General features: G+C 61.9%; 3 protein-coding genes across 3 annotated transcripts; all 3 read left to right on the top strand.

The window, feature by feature from the left end:
- Nucleotides 1-783: 783 nt before the first annotated feature.
- On the top strand, nucleotides 784-8,792 carry RGS14 (regulator of G-protein signaling 14). The gene is made up of 15 exons (XM_017828071.1): nucleotides 784-828; nucleotides 2,410-2,431; nucleotides 3,514-3,665; nucleotides 3,772-3,864; nucleotides 4,348-4,491; nucleotides 4,654-4,803; nucleotides 4,972-5,092; nucleotides 5,172-5,296; nucleotides 5,373-5,576; nucleotides 5,681-5,757; nucleotides 5,912-6,038; nucleotides 6,345-6,426; nucleotides 6,609-6,667; nucleotides 6,876-6,990; nucleotides 7,229-8,792. Exons 1-15 carry the CDS (start codon nucleotides 784-786, stop codon nucleotides 7,459-7,461), a joined length of 1,749 nt encoding a protein of 582 aa, XP_017683560.1. The 3' UTR covers nucleotides 7,462-8,792.
- Nucleotides 8,793-9,668: 876 nt separating this feature from the next.
- On the top strand, nucleotides 9,669-14,603 carry SLC34A1 (solute carrier family 34 member 1). The gene is made up of 15 exons (XM_017828233.1): nucleotides 9,669-9,797; nucleotides 9,928-10,176; nucleotides 10,264-10,336; nucleotides 10,538-10,654; nucleotides 10,795-10,977; nucleotides 11,336-11,464; nucleotides 11,543-11,686; nucleotides 11,794-11,905; nucleotides 11,999-12,194; nucleotides 12,394-12,489; nucleotides 12,602-12,701; nucleotides 12,933-13,100; nucleotides 13,444-13,560; nucleotides 13,727-13,851; nucleotides 13,957-14,603. Exons 1-15 carry the CDS (start codon nucleotides 9,684-9,686, stop codon nucleotides 14,509-14,511), a joined length of 2,478 nt encoding a protein of 825 aa, XP_017683722.1. The 5' UTR covers nucleotides 9,669-9,683; the 3' UTR covers nucleotides 14,512-14,603.
- Nucleotides 14,604-15,487: 884 nt separating this feature from the next.
- Nucleotides 15,488-16,549, top strand: LOC108503775 (alpha-2C adrenergic receptor-like). Its single transcript, XM_017828079.1, has one exon. The coding sequence runs from the start codon at nucleotides 15,488-15,490 to the stop codon at nucleotides 16,547-16,549; it is 1,062 nt and encodes a 353-aa protein (XP_017683568.1).
- The last annotated feature ends 2,158 nt before the right edge of the window (nucleotides 16,550-18,707 follow it).

Raw genomic sequence — 18,707 nt, 5'->3', positions numbered from 1 at the left:
GCTGGCACAGGCAAACACCAGCCCTGGGGCCACCCGCAAACCCCGTGTGAGCAGAGCAAGCAGCATAGGCTGGTGGCAGGGTGTGCTGGGTATGTTGATGCCACCCTACCTCTGAACCCCCCTTCCTTGGGGTGATGTGATGACCAGGAGGAGCTCTCCAGGCTTCGGGGAGGAGTGGTGATAGGGTGGTGACCCCAAGGCAGCACAGACCGTGCTGGGAGAGGAGACGGGGATGGAGAAAGGAACAAGGATGCAGATGGGGATAGGGTCACAGATGTGGATACAGATGGGGATGGGGGCAAGGGACTGGGATGGGAACAGGATGCAGATGTAGATGGAGACTAGGATGGGGAAGGAAACAGGGATACAGATGGGGATGGAGTCACGAATGTGGATGCAGATGGAGACAGGGACAGGGATGGGGACTGAGTGGGATGAGGATGAGGATAGGGATTGGGATGAGGATGGGAACAGGGAAGCAGATGGGGATGGGATCACGGATGTGGATGCAGATGGAGACAGGGATGCGGCGGCGCCGCGGCGCCTCCTGTCCCGGCGCTGGAGCCGGTGCCCACCGGGGCGGTGCCGGCGGAGCGGGGCGGGAGGGCGGCCCCGCTCCCCCCGCTGCGGTCTCGGTTCCCATGGCGACACTTCCTGTGGCAGCCGAAAGCGGTAGTGCCAGGAGCGCCGGGCCGGGCCGGGAGAGCAGCGACAGCCGCGCCGCCGGCCGGGGATGCTGCGGGGCCGCGGGCCGCGCCGGTAGCGCGCCGGGCCGAGCCGGGGATGCAGGGCAAGAGCAAACTCCTGGTGGTCCACAACGGGCGCATGGTGAGTGCCCGGGGCGCCGGTCTCCATCCCCTGGGGCTGCCCCGCCCGGCGGCGCGGTGCGGGGCTCGATACCGGGCGGGCAGGGCGTCTGTGGGGCTTGGTATCGGCTGGAAAGAGGGTATGCCAGCCCTGGTCCCACCTCCCCAGCACGAGCAGGAAGAGGGATGTATGGGGCCAGGAAACAAGCAGGCAGGAGGGTGTGGGACTGGGTACTGGGCAGGCAGGGGCTGTATCGGGCTGGGTACCAGGCGGGCAGGGGGTGTGGAGTGGATAACGGGCAGGCAGAGGGATATATGGGAGCAGGTAACCAGCAGGCAGGAGAATATGGAAAGCATAGTAGGCAGGCAAGGAATCTCGGTGTGGATACTGTGCAGACAGAGGGATGTATGGGGCCAGGGAACAGGCAGGCAGGAGGGTGTGGGACTGGGTAGCAGGCAGTGCAGGATGGGGCTTGGGTATTCAAAGCAGGCAGAGATGTAGAAGGGTTTGGGGGCAGGCAGCAGTATGTGGGGCTGGGTAGCAGGCAGGGACATACAGGGCTGGGGTAACGAGCAGCAAGGGTTTATGAAGCTGGAACAGGGCTGTAAGTGGAGATGTGTGGCACTGGGGTAATGGATAAGCAGTGACCCATAGGGATGGGGCACAGGAGTCAGCAGTGCTGTGGTGTTTAGGGCTGGGTGGCACAGGCAGGGCAGAGCTATGTGAGTGTGGGCAGCAAGGATGGATGGGAAGAGCAAGGAGCTGGCAAGATAGGGGTGCATGGGGCTGGGATAAGGGGCATGGCAGTGGCATGTGGCGTGGGGTAGCAGGGAAAGACAGGGGTGGGATAGTGCTCCTGGGGTGTGTGGGGCTGGGATGGGAACAGTCAGAGAGTATGCAGGATAGGCTGAGTTGTGTGGGGCTGGCAGGGTGGGGGGCACTGGGCAGGTCAAGGGCACCTACTTCAGTCAGGGCATCACTTCAGTGTGGCCCCAAGGAGGTGATGAAAGGCAGCGCCGTGCAGCGAGTGCTTGGCTGGGCTTTGGCTGCAGTGGCTCTGCCCATCTCCCTGCTTGTTGTGGGTCCTGGGGCACTCCATCCCTAGAGCTGGTATCTGGGGCAGCCCAGCAGGTACTGCAGGGCACCCTGTCCTGCTGTGTCCTGGGCTTGCAGCATCCGGTCCCTGGTTTTGGGCATCTGCCTTCCAGTAGCTCCAGGCTCCAAGGAAGGAGGGAGCAGGCAGTTTGCCTGCCTAGGGCTGTGGTTGTCTTTCCTTCCCTCCCCTCCTCCCCTCCTCTTCCTGTGCTTCTCTCCTCCCCAGTTGGTTGAGGTGGCAGGGTTACATCTGATACCATCTGCCCTTTCCCAATTGCTGGCCTGGCCCCAGGGCATGGGGAGGTGGTAGAAAAGCTGTGCACCCCTTGCAACCCCCTATCCTTACTCACTGCCTATGATTTGGGAGCCCTGTGTCCTGCCTCTGCCAGGATCCCATGTTTTGGGACTGCTCCTGTTTTGGACTGGGCTTGCCCTGAAGCTGCTGCCTGCCTGGGCACCTCTCCACCAGGCTGGCAGACTCTCACCTCTCTTCTTTCCACCCCCCAGGGCCCAGCTGTGTCGGATGGAGGTAAGGCTGCTCTTACCCTGGAACGGGAGGCCAACATCATCTTCAGGGGAGGGGGAAGCGCACAGCCAGCCCACTGCCAGGTTCTGTGGCAGCACAGGCTATGCCATGGGCGGGTGCATGGCCAGGCCTGCAATGCCGGGACTGTCCGTACCCCCCCATCCCTCCTGCATAGCGCTGTTGTGCCTGTCCATCCCTATGGCTGCTCAGCTGGCACCTTTGGGTGCTGAGGGGCTTCCAGGACAAGCAGAACTGGGCACCAGCCATCCCTGGGTTTCCTAAGGGAGTCTGTCTCTCTGTCTGTCTCACTGTGAACTGGGTATCTCAGATGGTCCATTTGAGATGGCCATCTCGACCCCAGTTACCCGTGCTTTAGACAGGAGAAGGGTGGGGAGCCTGGCAAAGCAGCAGCCTGACACACCTCCATTTCTGTCAGCTTTGCCTGGAGAGCACTGCTTCCGTTGCAAATGGTTCTGTTGCAAATGACCCCTTGCTTCCAGTTGCTCACCAGTCCAACCAGTTCAAAAGCCGGGGTTGCCCCTGGGAACTTCCATCTTTTTGAATACGTGGTCACCCTGGGTTTCCCCTAGGGAGGGTTTCCTTAGGATTAGGAGCTGAGGTGACACTTTCTGTGCCCTCCACTTGCTGGGTTTGTCCCTCGTCATGGACAGAGGAATAGAGGAGGTGAGTTCAGGCACCTCTGTCCATCTTCCAAGTTCCCTCTGTGCCTTTATGCTTTCCATGTCCCTTCCACCCTGGTTTCCCTCCTGGGTGGGTGCCTTCCCCTGGGAAATGAGTCACAGGTGGAGTCACGGTGACACCCCACCGGGGGCGGGGGGGGGGCGGGAGGACTGCCAGCACTGTCAGGGAGAGCTGTCGTGCCTGGAGGTGCCAGCTGTGGCATCATGGTGCTCAATCCTCCGAGGATGCTACTGTGATGCTCCTCGTGTTCCCTTCCTGAGGGCTAACCAGCTCTGATAAGGATGGGGCGGATGAGCTTGCTGCAGACACAGAAGGCTGCTGGTGCTGGGGAGTGACTCTGGGGGACAGGGAGACAGCCAGGACTGACCCTTTTTCTCTCTCAGAGTTAAATGCCTCCAGGGCCCGTGGCAGCAACCACAGTGTGAACAGCCTGCCAGCACCAGCCACCTGTGGCTCCACACAGGGGTCTGTGGTCAGCTGGGCTGAATCCTTCGAGACGCTGCTGCAGGACCATGTGGCCGTCACCTACTTCACTGTGAGTGCCACAGCCCAGGACTTGGTCCCCACTCCCGTCCACTGTTGGCCACCAACTGTCCCACAGCCACGGTGCCACCAGGCCAGCAGCTCTCTCTGCCCCACAGGAGTTCCTCAAGAAGGAGTTCAGCGCTGAAAACGTCTACTTCTGGCAGGCATGTGAGCGCTTCCAGCAGATCCCAGCCAGTGACACGCAGAAGGTACAGTCTCTGTGCAGTCTGGGTCACCCAGCTGCTGGGAGGGACCTGGGCAGAGCTGTCCAGCCTGTTCTGGGGGGCTAAGCAGGTTGGGGGCTCTTGCAGGAGGAATAAGCAGATGGATTTGGTGTACATCAGAAAAGCTATAGCTGGGATACCTGCCCCATGGAGCAGGATGTGCTTCCCCAGCCCAGGGTGGCCAGGGGGTGGCCAGTGCTGCTGGAGGGACAGAAGAGATGAAGGGCAGAGCTGGATTGGGGATCATGGGAACAGAGCCAGGCAACCACGGGGGATGGTTCCTCCCTCAGGTTGTACCTCTGCAGAGGGACTGGCGTGTTGTGCCAAGAGCTTGGCCCTGAAGTCCAAGTACTGAGCTGGTCCCAGGAGAAGGTTGATTCCTGAGGGCTCAGGTGACTGCAGGGGTGAGCCAAGGGTGGCAGTAAGGAGGGGATTCTTGGTCTCAGCCTGACCCCCCTGTTCCCCCAGCTGGCCCAGGAGGCACGGCGGATCTACGATGAGTTCCTCTCCAGCCACTCAGTCAGTCCTGTGAACATTGACAAACAGGCCTGGATTGGGGAGGACATGCTGGCCACCCCCTCCCCAGACATGTTTCGCATCCAGCAGCTCCAGGTATGGGCAGCACCTGTGCTCCACCTGCAGGACTGGGGAGGGCTCCAGGACCATCCCACATATCACCCCACTGCTTTCACCATGGAGCCGTGCCACAGGGCAGTGGCCAGAGCAAGGTGTAGGCAGGCAGGGGTCTTAGGCACTTGCATCCTCCCTTTCCAGATCTTTAACCTGATGAAGTTTGACAGCTACACACGCTTTGTGAAATCCCCGCTCTACCAGGCCTGCCTGCGGGCAGAGAGCCAGGGTCAGCCCCTGCCTGACCTGCGGCCGCACTCCCGCAGCAGCAGCCCCCCTCCTGAGCTCAGCAAGGTGAGTGGGGGGGAAGGAGGACATGTCCCTTCAATGCTGGGTCTCTTCCCTGCTGCTCAGACCAAACCCAGCCCCAGGCTGAGGACAAGACAAGCAGTCAGGGGACCAGGGAAAGGCAAGGGAAACCTTGGATGTCCTCATGCTGAGATGCTGCTCAATTCACCCCAGAAGTCGAAGCTGAAGCCGGGCAAGTCCCTTCCACTGGGTGTGGAGACAGCGGGCAGTGGTGCCAACCACAGCCCCCGACGGTCCTTCAGGAGGGCAGAGCGGCGGGAGCCCTCCTGGGCAGGTAGGTGCTGTGCTGAGCAAGACAGAGGGGCCACACCACCCCTGAAGGGTTCCCACCACTGTCCCTCTGTCTGTCCTAGAGGGGGGAGAAGGCGGCAGGAGCACCATGGTGTGGCGGGAATCCCAGGGCTCACTCAACTCCTCAGCCAGCCTGGACCTGGGCTTCCTCTCCTCGGCCAGCACAGCCACCAGCCCCTGGACAGAGGTGAGTTGTCACCGCACCAACCCCATGGTATTACAGTGCCACTGGTCGGGCTCATCCTGTCACATCCCTCACCCAGGGCCAACGGAAGAGCCTGGGGGGCAGTGAGGCAGAGCTGCCAGCCAAGGCCATGAAGTACTGCTGTGTGTACCTGCCCGATGGCACGGCCTCGCTGGCCTCGGTCCGGCCTGGCCACTCCATCCGCGACATGCTGGCAGGGATATGTGAGAAGCGTGGCTTCAGCCTCCCTGACATCAAGGTCTACCTGGTGGGGAACGAGCAGGTAAATCAGGCTGCGGGGAGTAGGATCCCTGCCAGGCAGACCATCCCCATGCTGGGACCATGTGCCGCTCTACTGGCTCTCTCTTGATGGTTTGGCTCTTGCAGAAAGCACTGGTGCTGGATCAGGAGTGCTCCGTGTTGGCAGACCAGGAGGTGAAGCTGGAGAACAGGATAAGCTTTGAGTGAGTGAGAGTTTCAGTGCTGATGCTCTTGCCCACATGGGTACAGTCCACATCACGTGTGGCCACCTACGGTGGCCCACACCCAGTCCCCCATGCAGTCCCGAATGCCCTGGCTCTGCCCCTGCCTGTCACAGCCTTTTCTCCCCCTCTTTAGCCTGGAAATCTCCTCCCTCAGTAAGACCATCCGCATCACAGCGAAGTCAACCAAGCGCATCCGGGAAGCGTTGCAGCCCGTGCTGGGGAAGTACGGTGTGAGGATGGAGCAGGCGCTGCTGCGGCGGGTGAGGCTCGGGGGACATGGCCCCAGCCCCTTTGATGGGGGGAACCACAGGTCTGGGGCTTGGGACAAGGGCTTCTGCCTGTGACTAGGTGGTGGGGAGCAGCAGTCTGTGCTGGGGGCAGCCTGTGGGCTCATAGAATCCCCATTTTTGGGACAGGCCATGACATCCCACTGTGGGCTGGGAGGGACCGGTGGTGTGGTGCCCCGTGAGCCAGCGGGCTCTGGCCGGGGAGCTCGCAGGTCTTCAGCCTGGCTGCCTTTGCCGTGCCACAGTGAGTGTGATGCCAGCTCGCTGTTCCTTTTGCAGCAAGGCGAGCTGGCTGCCCTGGACCTGGAGAAGCTGGTCAGCACAGTGTCTGCTCAGAAACTCGTCCTGGAAACGCCAGCAGGTAAAATGTCCTCCCTCCCAAACTATGTCACCTCAAGCCATGCCACCCTGCAGAGTGCTCACAGGGCTAGGCTGCTTTCTGGTGGCCATGGCTCCTGCTACCTGGGATGGGCTCCATCCTGTCACTGGCCAGGCCAGGATCAGGATGCTGGGATGGGGCGCTGAGCATCACTTCCCTTGCAGACGTGCGAGTGATGGAGAGCACAGAGGCTGCAGCTGCCCCTTCTCCGCTCCGAAGTGAGGTGAGCTTAAGATCCCACCAACCCTGGTCCAGAGATGCCCACACAGCTGGTGCTGTGGTCCGTGGGGAAGGTGGGCCCTGGCACATGCTGCAGGGCTGGGCAGCAGGTGCTGAGGTGGGAGCCAGGCTGTGGGAAGGCAATTGGAATATGAGATGGGGGGAGTGCCACCTCCTTGCCCCATGGCTGAGACCTGGGCTGCTCATGGCAGGAGGGAAGCCCAACAGGAGCAGAGCCCGACACACGGTGGGAGATGCCCTCCTCCTTCTCCCGGCCACGGTCTTCAGCCACCATGAATCTCAACCGCCGCACGTATGACCTGGAAGGTGAGTCCTGGCATGTCGGAAACCTGAGGGGCTGGGGCAAAACACAGGGTGAGGGATGCAGGGCTCCTGGTGTGCTGGGGATGGGTGCAGGGTCCCATGGGTGCTGGCATGGAGCAGGGAAAAGGTGCAGGTGCTGTGCCTGGCACATGTTCAGGGTCATATCAGGTGGAGAGGGCAGCCGAGGTGTTAGGACAAACCCCCAGTGCTGGGCTCAGGTGCATGACCTGCATTTTCTCAGGACTGGTGGAGCTACTGAACCGTGCCCAGAGCTGCCGGGCCAACGACCAGCGTGGGCTGCTCTCCAAGGAGGACCTGGTCCTGCCTGACTTCCTCCAGCTGCCCGTGCAGGATGACAGTGCCTGTGAAGGGTCGAATCAACCCTGTGCTGCCCACCCAAGCTCTGAGGGAAGCAGCCATCCCCAGCCTGCAGAGCCTGCACTGGCTCAGCCTTCATTCGACCACAAGTTCTGACGAGTCCTGCTGCACATCCCCACCTGATGTGTAGTACCCCCAGGCCATGCCAGGGTTCAACATGGGGTCTGACCAGCCCCTGCCCTGCACCGCCGACACTGCCTGGACCACAGATTCATCCACGTCCTGTCCCAAACTGTCGTGTCGTGTCGCTGTGAGTGGCTGAGCAGCTGCCATGCCCCTCTGTGGGGTCGCATCCTGGTGCACATCAAGGGAGTCCTGTACATAGTTTGAACCCCTGCTGCAAAGCACTTTGCAACATCTTGTGCATGCCTGGCACTATCCTGCCCAGTGCCTCTGCCTGTGGCAGAGCTGCCTACCCAGCACATCCTGCCTGTGCCGGGCTGCCACAGCCCCACTCACCATTTGGGTGGGGAAAGCACCCTTCCAGCTGAAGGGTGTGTAGGATAGAGAGGGTGAGTGGGGTTTCAAGGCAGGCTCCAGCCCTGAACTCTGGTTCAGAAGCAGGCAGGGTCAGGATGACATGTGCCTGGAGCTGAGAGTCAGATCCAGTCCCTGGCCCTGTGGAAACAGGGCTGTCCCTTTCATGCGTGGGTCCACCCTTCTGGGGGAGGGTGAGCATGGCCCTGCCAGCCTGTGCCCTGGGCAGGTCGATACTGTCTGCATTGCCTGAGTGTGGCCTGATCCTGCCACAGTAGCTCTGCTGTGGAGGAGGGCACATGGTTCCTGCCCTGGGCAGACAGAGGCAGAGCTAGAAGGTTGTGCCAAAAAAGCCTCACTTCTCCCCGCCAGAGACCCTATGTGGGTGGCTGCTGAAGCAACCTACAGGAGCAAATCCCCATAGACCCCCTGCCCCATCCCAGCTGGGGCTGAGGGTGCTCAGCCTCAGGGACAGGTCTGCCTGGTGTCTGAGGAATGCAGCACCTCTGGGTGCTGAGCACCTCAGCCTGGTGTGCAGGTGACCAGCATGTGCCCATCCTGTCATTCTTGCCAACAGATGTACTGGGCTGTAGCCTTGAGCCCGGCTCTGCCAGTCCTGCAGGTCCCCATGCCCAGCAGCCTGGTGTCCCCAGTGATCTCAGACACAGTCTGCAATAGAGACAACCCCCCAACAGCAGCCAGGAGATCCCCCCAGCATCTGTGTGTGCCAGGGCCCTTCCTGGCTGTGCCTTCGGTAACCGCTCCATCACCACTGTCTGGCCAGAGGCAGAGGGGTGGTCCAGGGTTCCCAGGCTTGCCCAGGGATGGGGGCAAGGCCACCCAGCCCCATGGTGCCACAGCCAGCTGTGGTCCCACAGCCCCAGTCAGAGCCCCCCTGTGTCTCCGTGGTGCTGCTTAGTTCTGTCTGTGGTGTGAAACTGGGGGAAATAAAGAGCATTGCCTGGATGTGCATTCCTTTCGTTCCTCTGTGGCTAAGGCCAGATGATGCTTTTCCCAGCAGCAATGTCCCTCTAACCTTCCTGTACCCCAGAGAACCCTCCTGGGACCAGGGCAGAGCTTGGGCCAGCCCTCAACTTCAGTGCCACCTAGACTGGCAGCAAGGGGCAGTGCCAGGAGCTTGTTTTCCCAGCACTGCTGACGGAGTAGGGGAAGCTGTAGGGCCGGCATGACCAAGGACTTCAGCCTCAACCCTGTCAATAAGTGACAGCCAGAGCTGCCAGGGCCTCACCAGGTTAATGATTGTGGGGGCAGCTGGCCAAGAGCCCCCGGGCATGGGGCAAGTGCGGACACCAGCCTTCTGCCCACTGGCTGCACCCCCTGGGCAGAAGGGTCCCCAGGCCCTGAAGAGGCAGGACATGTCCCCTGCTGTGGCTCTTCCTGGGCATTCAGCTCTATCAGCCTGTGACTCAATGGAGGAGGTTCAGTGATGCTCCAGGAATGGCAGGAATGTCCCCAGCCTGTCCCTGAGTGCCCTGGAGTACTCAAGGAATCTTCCCTTTCTGCTTTCATACAATTGCACCTGGGTCATCCATGGCGATGGGTCCTGGGAGTGCCTGATCCTGGGGAAATGGGATGTGGCAGCCAGCCATGCGGTCTCTCTGTGCCTACTGCCTCAGGCACTGGGGCTGGAGGGGCATTTGTCCCCTGTCTCTCCTGCAGACAGATGTGGACATGAGCCAGCTGGGTGTCCTGTGGGTGGATGGAAACTTGGCTGGAGGTGCATAAGCAGCAGGTAATCATAAACAGCATCGAGGAGGTGGTGACGGCAGTGGTGGTGTCGCTCCGCTCCTGCCCACCCTGGCATCAGACATGCCAGGAAGATGCACTGCCCTCACAGTGCTGCCGGGCTGAGCTGGGCTGCGTGCCACCATCACACCAGTGACAGAACACGGATCGTTCTGGTGTTGACGTCACCCACCACCAGTGCCCTGGGGGTGAGGACGTCCTGCGCTGGGCTGATGCTCCGATGGCTCTGAGGATGGTGGATGCATGCTGGGCTCAACTCTGGTTTGGGATGCCCTGGCAGCACTAGCACCAAGCCCTTCTCCTCCTGCTCTCGTGCAGTGGATGAAGCACCTGGCACCGAAAGATGGAGAGCTGAGGGTGCTCCGGCATCACCCCTCGGGCACCGGGCTCCAGCACTGCCCCAGGTTTGCTCCTCACTGCAGCAGCTGCCACTCGCCCAGGCTTCGGGCAGGCGAGGCGAGAAGTGCCGGGTACCCCAGGGCCGCGTGCCCCATCCCGCTCCAGGGCCGCAGCAGACGTGGGATGCGGACGGGTTACCCATTAACTACAGGAATTTCTGGGGAGGAGGTGAGCATCGAGCGGAGGCGAGGGGCAACACGGGGCTCCTTAGACTTTGCTCTTGGCGTGTGTATAAAGGGCCGTGGTGCCCCACAGGCCACTTCGCTGGAGGGACGCGTGGATGCGGCATGTGGACACGGCTCTGCCCTGAGTGCCCAACCAGCCTCAGGTGAGCTGGGCCCTGGGCAGGAGGAGTCCCCTTCCTGCATCCCCTGGGAGATCGCTGGGGTGGTACAGCAGTGGCTGGTGGCCCAAGGGACCATTGAGTGATGGAATGGTGCTCCTCAGTGGTGCCAGTACTTCAGGGATTCGGGGGGATGTGGCAGTCAGTGTAGCACAGCCGTGGTGACGCGCGGCCACCTCTGCTCAGCCTCAACAGGAGTGATGCTGCCCTACCGGAGGGAGAGCCCGGTCCTGCCCCACTGCCCAGTGCGGGGAGGAAGGGTGGTTCATGGGCCCCAGTTTGCCTACTGCCCCAGCCCCCAAGGTAGGTGCCCCCAGCCTTCCTCTTCCTCTTCCTCACCTCACCAGGCTCAGCTCTGCTTCTGGCCAGATCCTGGCCCAGGCAGTGCTGCAGGGGGGTCACCACAAGGGCGGGGCTGTAATGTGGGTGACCCCTCTTCCCAGCTCTGCATCGGCTGCCGGGTGCCCACACCTGCCCCTTCACCGTTGGTCCTGTGCCCTGCCCTGACCATGGCTTCCCCTGCCCCGGCTCCCCGGGGCGCCTGCGCGAGGGCAGGGAGCGCTACGAGCTGGATGTGCTGCCCTGGCAGGGGCCCCGTCTGGGCTTGGACGAGCTGCAGAAGCCAGGTGAGACCCTGTGAGTGGTGGGCATAGAGCACCTCGGTTGGGGAACACTCCAGAGTCCTGCTGGAGACACCCAGGGGAGCTTGGAGTACCAGGAGTGTGGGGTGCCAGGATGGGGAGAGGAGTGTGGGGCAACACTCAGCTCTCTGGGGTGACGTAGGAAGAGCTGAGAGACAATGGAAGCAATTGGCACAAGGCACTCCAGGGTGAGAGGAGATGGAGGGGACCCAGGGAGTGGTGGCATAGCTGGGGATGAGCCCTGTGCTGCCGGGGGCCAGGAGGATGGTGTAGGGCTGTGGGAGGCCAGGGAGCCAGGGTCATGCCACAGCAGGCATTTAACATTCTCTCTTGTCTTGCACAGAGCTCGGGTGCTGGGCCAGGGTCCAGTCCATCTGTGTCTCCCTTCTCAAGGTGCCCCTGATGTTTGGCTTCTTGTACCTCTTTGTGTGCTCCCTGGACGTGCTCAGCTCTGCCTTCCAGTTGGCTGGAGGTAGTAGGGTGGCAGGGACTCCTTGGAGTCTGGTGGCACCTGCAGTGCCAGCAGACTGCTGCTCACATTCTTTTGCAGGCAAGGTGGCAGGGGACATCTTCAAGGACAACGCCATCCTCTCCAACCCGGTGGCTGGGCTGGTGGTGGGCATCCTGGTAACTGTGCTGGTGCAGAGCTCCTCCACCTCCACCTCCATCATTGTCAGCATGGTCTCCTCAGGGTGTGAGTGTGCCACAAGGTTCCTGGGGACCTAAGGCTGGGGGACAGGGTGGCTGGATGGGGTAATCCTGAGCAGAGCCATGCGAGGCACAGGGTCTCTCTGTCCCCAGTGCTGGAGGTGCGCTCTGCCATCCCCATCATCATGGGCTCCAACATCGGGACCTCCGTCACCAACACCATCGTGGCCCTCATGCAGGCCGGTGACCGCAGTGAGTTCAAACGGTGAGGGCTGCTTGGGTCAGAGGACACTTGGGGGGGGGCTGGGGGCTGCTCCCCACAGCCATCCCATGCCAATGGGCTCCTCCACTCCCACAGAGCCTTTGCCGGTGCCACGGTGCACGACTGCTTCAACTGGCTGTCGGTGCTGGTCCTGCTGCCACTGGAGGTGGTGAGTGGGTACCTGCACCATGTCACCCGCCTGGTTGTGGCCACCTTCAACATCCGCAGCGGGAAGGATGCCCCTGACCTGCTGAAGATCATCACAGAGCCGTTCACCAAGCTCATCATCCAGGTCTCCTCGGCTGTTGTGTTCAGCAGCGTGGTGTCCCCAGGCTGGTAGTGGTCCCTCAGCATTGGTGTCCCTTTGGCGGTGGTTGTATCCAAGTGTCCCCAGGCTGGCAGTGGTGTCCCAATCCCAGTGAAGATGTCCCCAAGCTCTGAGTGCTGTTAGCCCCCAAGGGCCCTCACCAAACCAATGTCTATTGTTTCAGCTGGACAAGTCGGTGATCACCGGCATTGCAACAGGGGATGAGAGCCTGCGCAACCGGAGCCTCATCCGTGTCTGGTGTGGCCCTACATCCCCACAGGTGAGGGGTCCGTGGCCCTGCTGGGGCCACCAAACAATCCCATGGAGGAGGGGTGGGGAGGGGCTGGCTGAGGACACTGTGGAGCCAGCTGCAGCACACCCTCTCCCTGCAGATGGCTGCTGTGGGGCTTGGGCCCCCCCCGAACTGCACAGCCCCTGGGCACTGCAGCACTAAAGGCATCGAGATCCTCCACAATGTCACCAGGCAGAAGTGTGAGTGGGTGCGGGAAGCTTGGGCAGGGCTGGGGCGCAGGACATGGGGCTGGGGAGATGCAGGCAGGGCTAGGGGGCTGTACGTGGGATGGAGCAGTGCTGGATCCATGGTGTGGGGCAGGGCTAGGAGATGTTGGGGCTGGGGTCCAGGTGTGGGGCTGTCTGCGGGGGCAGGTTTGTGAGCGGGGCCGGGCCAGCCCCAGCCCCTCGCCCAGCCATGCTGTGGGGCAGGCGAGCATCTCTTCACTGACACACCACTGCCCGACCTGGCCGTGGGGCTGGTGCTGCTGGCTGGGTCTCTCGTCGTGCTCTGCACCTGCCTCATCCTCCTCGTCAAACTCCTCAACTCCCTGCTCAAGGGGCAGGTGGCCAAAGCCATCCAGAAGGTCATCAACACTGGTGAGTAGGATGGGGACCATCTGCCACATGGCCGCCCATCCTCATTCCCACCTGCCATCCTCAGACCTATCCCTGGTTGTCCCTGACCTCTGTCCCTGCCTGTCCCACATGTCCCCTGCCTGTCTCTGATCCCCACTCTGCTTATGGCTGTCATGGCCTCCGGGTGTCCCCTTCCTCTTTCCCCAGCCACTGGGCTGGCCCCATACCCAAGCCTGACCCCATACCTAGAGCGTGGCCCCACAGCCTCTCCCCAGCACCATGTAGGAGCTCTGGGCTGCTCCTAACTGATGTGTCCATGCCCATGTTTGTGTCCACACTTGTGCCCATGGCCATGCCGTGGCAGACCTCCCACACCCTCTCAGCTGGCTCACTGGGTACTTCGCCATGGTGGTGGGTGCTGGGATGACCTTCGTGGTGCAAAGCAGCTCTGTCTTCACATCAGCCATCACACCCCTGATTGGTGAGTCCCAGCCATGCTTGGTCCCCTGCCAAGTGCTGGTCCCTGCTGTGATGGCCTGGGGGTGCTATGGCACTCACAGGGATGAAAGGAGCTGTGCCTCCTTGAGAGAATGTGGGGATGGCTCTGGCAAGGAACAATGGGGCGGGATGGGGTGCCTCTCCCACAGGTCTGGGAGTGATCAGCATTGAGCGCGCCTACCCGCTGACCCTGGGCTCCAACATTGGTACCACCACCACTGCCATCCTGGCTGCCCTGGCCAGCCCAGGGGACAAGCTGGCCAGCTCCTTCCAGGTACGTGCAGCCTGGGGCCACAGCTGCTCTGGCTGAGGGCACTGGGCAGGCCAGGGGCTGGGGGAAGCCCACGTGCCTAGCCCAACCAGGATGCTATTCCTACAGATTGCTCTCTGCCACTTCTTCTTCAACATCTCTGGCATCCTGCTGTGGTACCCACTGCCCTTCACCCGCCTGCCCATCCGCATGGCCAAGGCGCTGGGTGAGCGCACGGCCAAGTACCGCTGGTTCGCCGTGCTATACCTCATCATCTGCTTCCTCCTGCTGCCCTCCCTCATCTTCGGCATCTCCATGGCGGGCTGGCGGGCGCTGGTGGGGGTGGGCGCACCCTTCCTCGGCCTCCTCTTCTTCGTGGGGCTGGTGAACGCACTGCAGGCGCACAGCCCTGGCCGCCTGCCCAAATGGCTGCAGACCTGGGACTTCCTCCCCGCCTGGATGCACTCGCTGCAGCCCCTCGACCGGGTCATCACCCAGGCCACCCTCTGCTGCACCGACCGCTGCCGCAGCCCCGAGGGCTGGGAGGAGCATGAGGGCCCTCCCCGGGACAAGGCCAGGCTGGGGCTGGACAACCCCGTGCTCTCCTACCCCGAGGAGATGCCCAGCCCCACCATCCGGGTGGGCTCGCCTTGCCCGCTCCCACATGGTGCTACCCGGCTCTAGCTGGTACCACACACCTGGGCTGCTGCTCCCCGTGGCCGCTGGTTTCTGCCATCCCTGCTCAGCTGGTGTTCAATAAAGGCTGAGCACCCGTGCCACAGGGTATGACTCTGGCTCGTGCATCTGCAAACCCTGTGGAGCCACAGCTGCAGCCACAGGTGACAGACAGCCATCATCCTCCCCCTTTTCAATGCACTATCACTGCTCAGCCTGGCCCCAGACAAGTGCTGGTGCTGGGGATATGCCAAACGTGTTGCTGGTGCTGTGGAGCACATGCTGAGGATGCCACAGCTAAACCCTGGACTCTGCAGAGAGCTGCACCGAGGTGTGTCATGGGCAGCTTCTTCCACTGATCTCATCTCCAGAGGGCTGAGTTGGCAGGGTCCATGGTGGCCCACTGTGTGCCACAGCAGCATGTCACTGAGCAAGGCACAGCAAGGGGCAGCCAGCAAGGTGCTGGGGTGCTGCTGGGCTGGGGATCAGCAGGATGTCAACCCAGCATAGCCAGGCAGTGCCCCTGGCCCACCAGGCACCCTGGCACCCGTAGCAGGAGCCCTCCTGCCACAGTGACCCTGGAGAGAGCCCTTTAATTTTTGGCAATAACAACTTCTCCCACTGCCCACAGATGTTTGGGCTCCTGCCAGTGATATCAGCCCATGCTTCCCTCCCTCCCTCCCTCCCTCCCTCCTTCCCGCCCACCCTCCTCCCATACTGGGACTAGCAAAGCCAGCAGCACTGCCGTGGGAGCCTCCCTGTGTTCCCAGCACCGCAGCCATCCCACATGCCCAGCCGGGCGACCACTGGGCCAGAACAACCTCTGCCTTGCCACCAGACCGGGTCAGTGCAGGAGCTGTGGCAGCCGGGACACTCCCCTGGGGACACAGCAATGCTGGGGCTGTGCCCACATCCGCCGTGGGGCCGGTGAGTGGGCTGGGGGGACACCCCATGAGGCTTTGTCTGCCTGAAGGGTCAGGCCAGCATGGAGCCAGCCAGCACCCTTTCCAACACCTCCAGTAACGGCAGTGGCACCAGCAGCAGTGCCAGCAGCACCCCACACTCGCCTGCAGCCACAGGGCTCATCCTGCTGGCTGCCCTGGCCGTCCTCTTGGCCACGTTGGTGGGCAATGCACTGGTGGTGGTGGCCATCTCCACCAGCCGGGCTCTGCGGGCTCCACAGAACCTCTTCCTAGTGTCCCTGGCTTTGGCAGACATCCTGGTGGCTGTCCTCGTCCTGCCCTTCTCGCTTGCCAACGAGGTGATGGGCTACTGGTACTTCGGTGGGCTGTGGTGCAGCCTGTACCTGGCGCTGGACGTGCTGCTCTGCACCGCATCCATCGGGCACCTCTGCGCCATCAGCCTTGACCGCTACTGGGCCGTCACACGGGCGGCGCGGCTCAACCTGCGCCGCAGCCCGCGGCGGGTGAAGGGGATGATCGGGGCAGTCTGGGCATCGGCGGCCCTGGTGGCCCTGCCACCGCTCCTGCGGCCGCGGCCAGGGGGCCGGGAGTGCCAGTTGAGCCAGGAGACCTGGTATGTGCTGGCCTCCTGCACCGCCTCCTTCTTCGTCCCCTGCCTCGTCATGGTTGCTGTCTATTGCCGCATCTACCGCCTGACTGCCCAGCGCACGGCCACCCTCCTCGCCACCCGCTCCCCGTGCCCTGCCAGCATTGGAAAGGTGTCAGGAAAGGTGTCAGGAAAGGTGTCAGGTGTTGGGATGTCAGGATGGCGGTGCCGGAGCCAGAACCAGAGCGTGTTGCTCTGCCGGCGGCGGCTGGTGCGGGCGCGGGAGCGGCGCTTCACCATCGTGCTGGCCGTGGTGATGGGGGCCTTCGTGCTGTGTTGGTTCCCCTTCTTCTTCACCTACAGCCTGGGGGCTGTCTGTGGGGAGGGCTGCCATGTCTCCAAGCCCCTCTTCAACTTCTTCTTCTGGATCGGCTACTGCAACAGCAGCCTCAACCCCCTCATCTACACCCTCTTCAACCGGGACTTCCGTGCCGCCTTCCGCCGGCTCCTCACCATCCCACGCCAGCCCCGCACCTGAGGACCTGCTGGGACACTGGAGACGTGGCCCCAGCCTCACTAACCGTTGGCAGCACCCGGCTTCAGCACAAACTCTGGGCAGCAGTGCCAGCGTGCAGGTTGAGAGATGCAGAATTGATGCAGGTTCTGGAGATGCAGAATTGAATAAAAAGAGACGAAAGCCTATGCCCAGGGCTAGTGTCTGCCTGTTGGGAGCCCAGCAAACGGCACCCATTGTCACCCGGGTCACCCCACCTGTACCCCTGGCAGCACTGGTGGTGACAACTCGCTATGGCAGCTCTGGTGAGTACCAGCCCTCCCCACTGCCAGGCATGTCCCCCAGCATCCTCTTGAGCAGGGGATGGGCCCCACAGCTGCTGCAGGGGGATAAAACTCTCCATGTGGCAGCGTGACCAGCACTGAGCTGAACTGGCCGTGCCACCACAGCAGCCCAGTCCGAGCCCTGTGCCTCTCTGCCAAGGCTGTGCCCCCTGGGGACATTCCAGCTGTGCCATGTAATGGGGGCTCTGTGGGGGCACACACGTACCCATGGTGGGGTACAAGGGGTGTGGGTCTGGAGTGGGACACCACACATCCTACTCAGCAGCTTCACTGGGATCTTGCTGCAGGAGAGAAAGGAGGAATGATATCTCAGTGCCGGAAAGGCCAACCTCTCTTGGGAGAGTGTGGGAGATGGGATCACACGGGAACAGGCTCCGGCACAGCCTGACGTGCAAGAGGCCACGAAGGCAGCTGTGGGGCGAAGACCCAGGGACAACTACACTCCCCCAGGGGCAAAAGCCACCCCACACCCGCCTTGCCTGACTCCTTGCTTCACTCTGCACAGACACCCAGGGGTCAGGGGCTGCTCTACTTCTTCAGCTTTGCTGCTCAAAATAGAAAATCTCAAAACATTGGACTTGAACTCAGCTAAAAACAGCCGCTGGCGCCTGGGAGCTGGAGCCAAAGGAACACTGGCCCCCACCAGCCCCTGCTGGCCCCCACTGGGATGAGCATAGCTTCGCTGTGGAACCCATGGGGGCTGAGCGGGATGGGGGTCCTGGCTGCGGTGAGAATCCCTGAGCCATTCCCTATGCCTGCTGGCCCCATGTGTGGAGGCTCATGGTGTGAGCTTTGGAGCCAGCAGAGGTTCCCAGTGGAATCGAGCTGGAATGGAGCCTGGCGCTGACCCCCAGAGGCAGCTGGAGCTGAACTGGCACTGCCTGCGGAAGGAGCTGCCCTATCGCTGCCGCCCAGCTTCCCCTCCCGTGGCTGCCTTTTCACAATTAAACAGCACTTTGCTTCTAAAAATACCCAGGAGACGAGGGTGACCGGTGGGGACCTGGCCAGCCTGGCTCTCAGAGGGGCACCAGCCCCGTGGACAGCACCTGGGCCCTCACAGTGCCCTGGCCATGCACCCTGCACAGGATACCAGGCACTATCCCTCCTCCTGGGCATGAGCACAGGGGTCTGGGATGCTGCAGGGCAGGAGAGGCCAGGGACCAGCTGGAGTGGGGGCACTCGGGCACCTCCCTGCTTGGGCAAGGCCTTGCCTGCACATTAGGGCAACATGCAAGCCACTGAAGGGAGCTTCAGGCTGATGTGCAGAACATCAAATCCTGAGAGCTGGATGGGGTGTGGGAGCACCTGGTCTCCCTCTTACCCTCCAAGTGGTACCTGGGGTGTTCAGGAAGAGCTCCCTCACCAAGCATCCCCTGCTGTATCCTCATTCAGCACATCATCCCCTCCGCGGAGGGTTGAGCAGATAGCTCTGTCTCTCTGCAGCAGATATTTCCATTCAAGCTTGTAAAGTCTGTTTCATCTGCCACAGCATGATGAGCTGTGCTCGTGAGCCGTCGTGACCCCAGTACCACCACAAAAGCAGCTCCCTTCCAAGTCCTGATTGCTGGTGCCCAACTGCAGCACCTGTGCCTGGAATTCCATCCTGCGTTTTCAGGCTGTTTCTTCAATTTCCAAAGATTATTTCTAATTACTCCCCAGACAAGCTTGGGTTCAGAGCCCTCTTCAGCCATGTCCCTTCCACAGACATAAAAAGCAGAGTGCCAGTTCCACTGTCTGGGCTGCTGCTTGCTCTGTTGGGGACATCAGGATCCCCTGGATGCTAGTGCTGCTCTGGCAGTGCCCTTTGGCCCATGACTCCTGTTGGTGGCGGTGCTGCA

The sequence above is a fragment of the Lepidothrix coronata genome, unplaced genomic scaffold (assembly GCF_001604755.1).
Source record: "Lepidothrix coronata isolate B3197 unplaced genomic scaffold, Lepidothrix_coronata-1.0 Scaffold146, whole genome shotgun sequence".
Classification (NCBI taxonomy): domain Eukaryota; kingdom Metazoa; phylum Chordata; class Aves; order Passeriformes; family Pipridae; genus Lepidothrix; species Lepidothrix coronata.
This window is presented reverse-complemented; position numbering and strand designations above follow the sequence as displayed.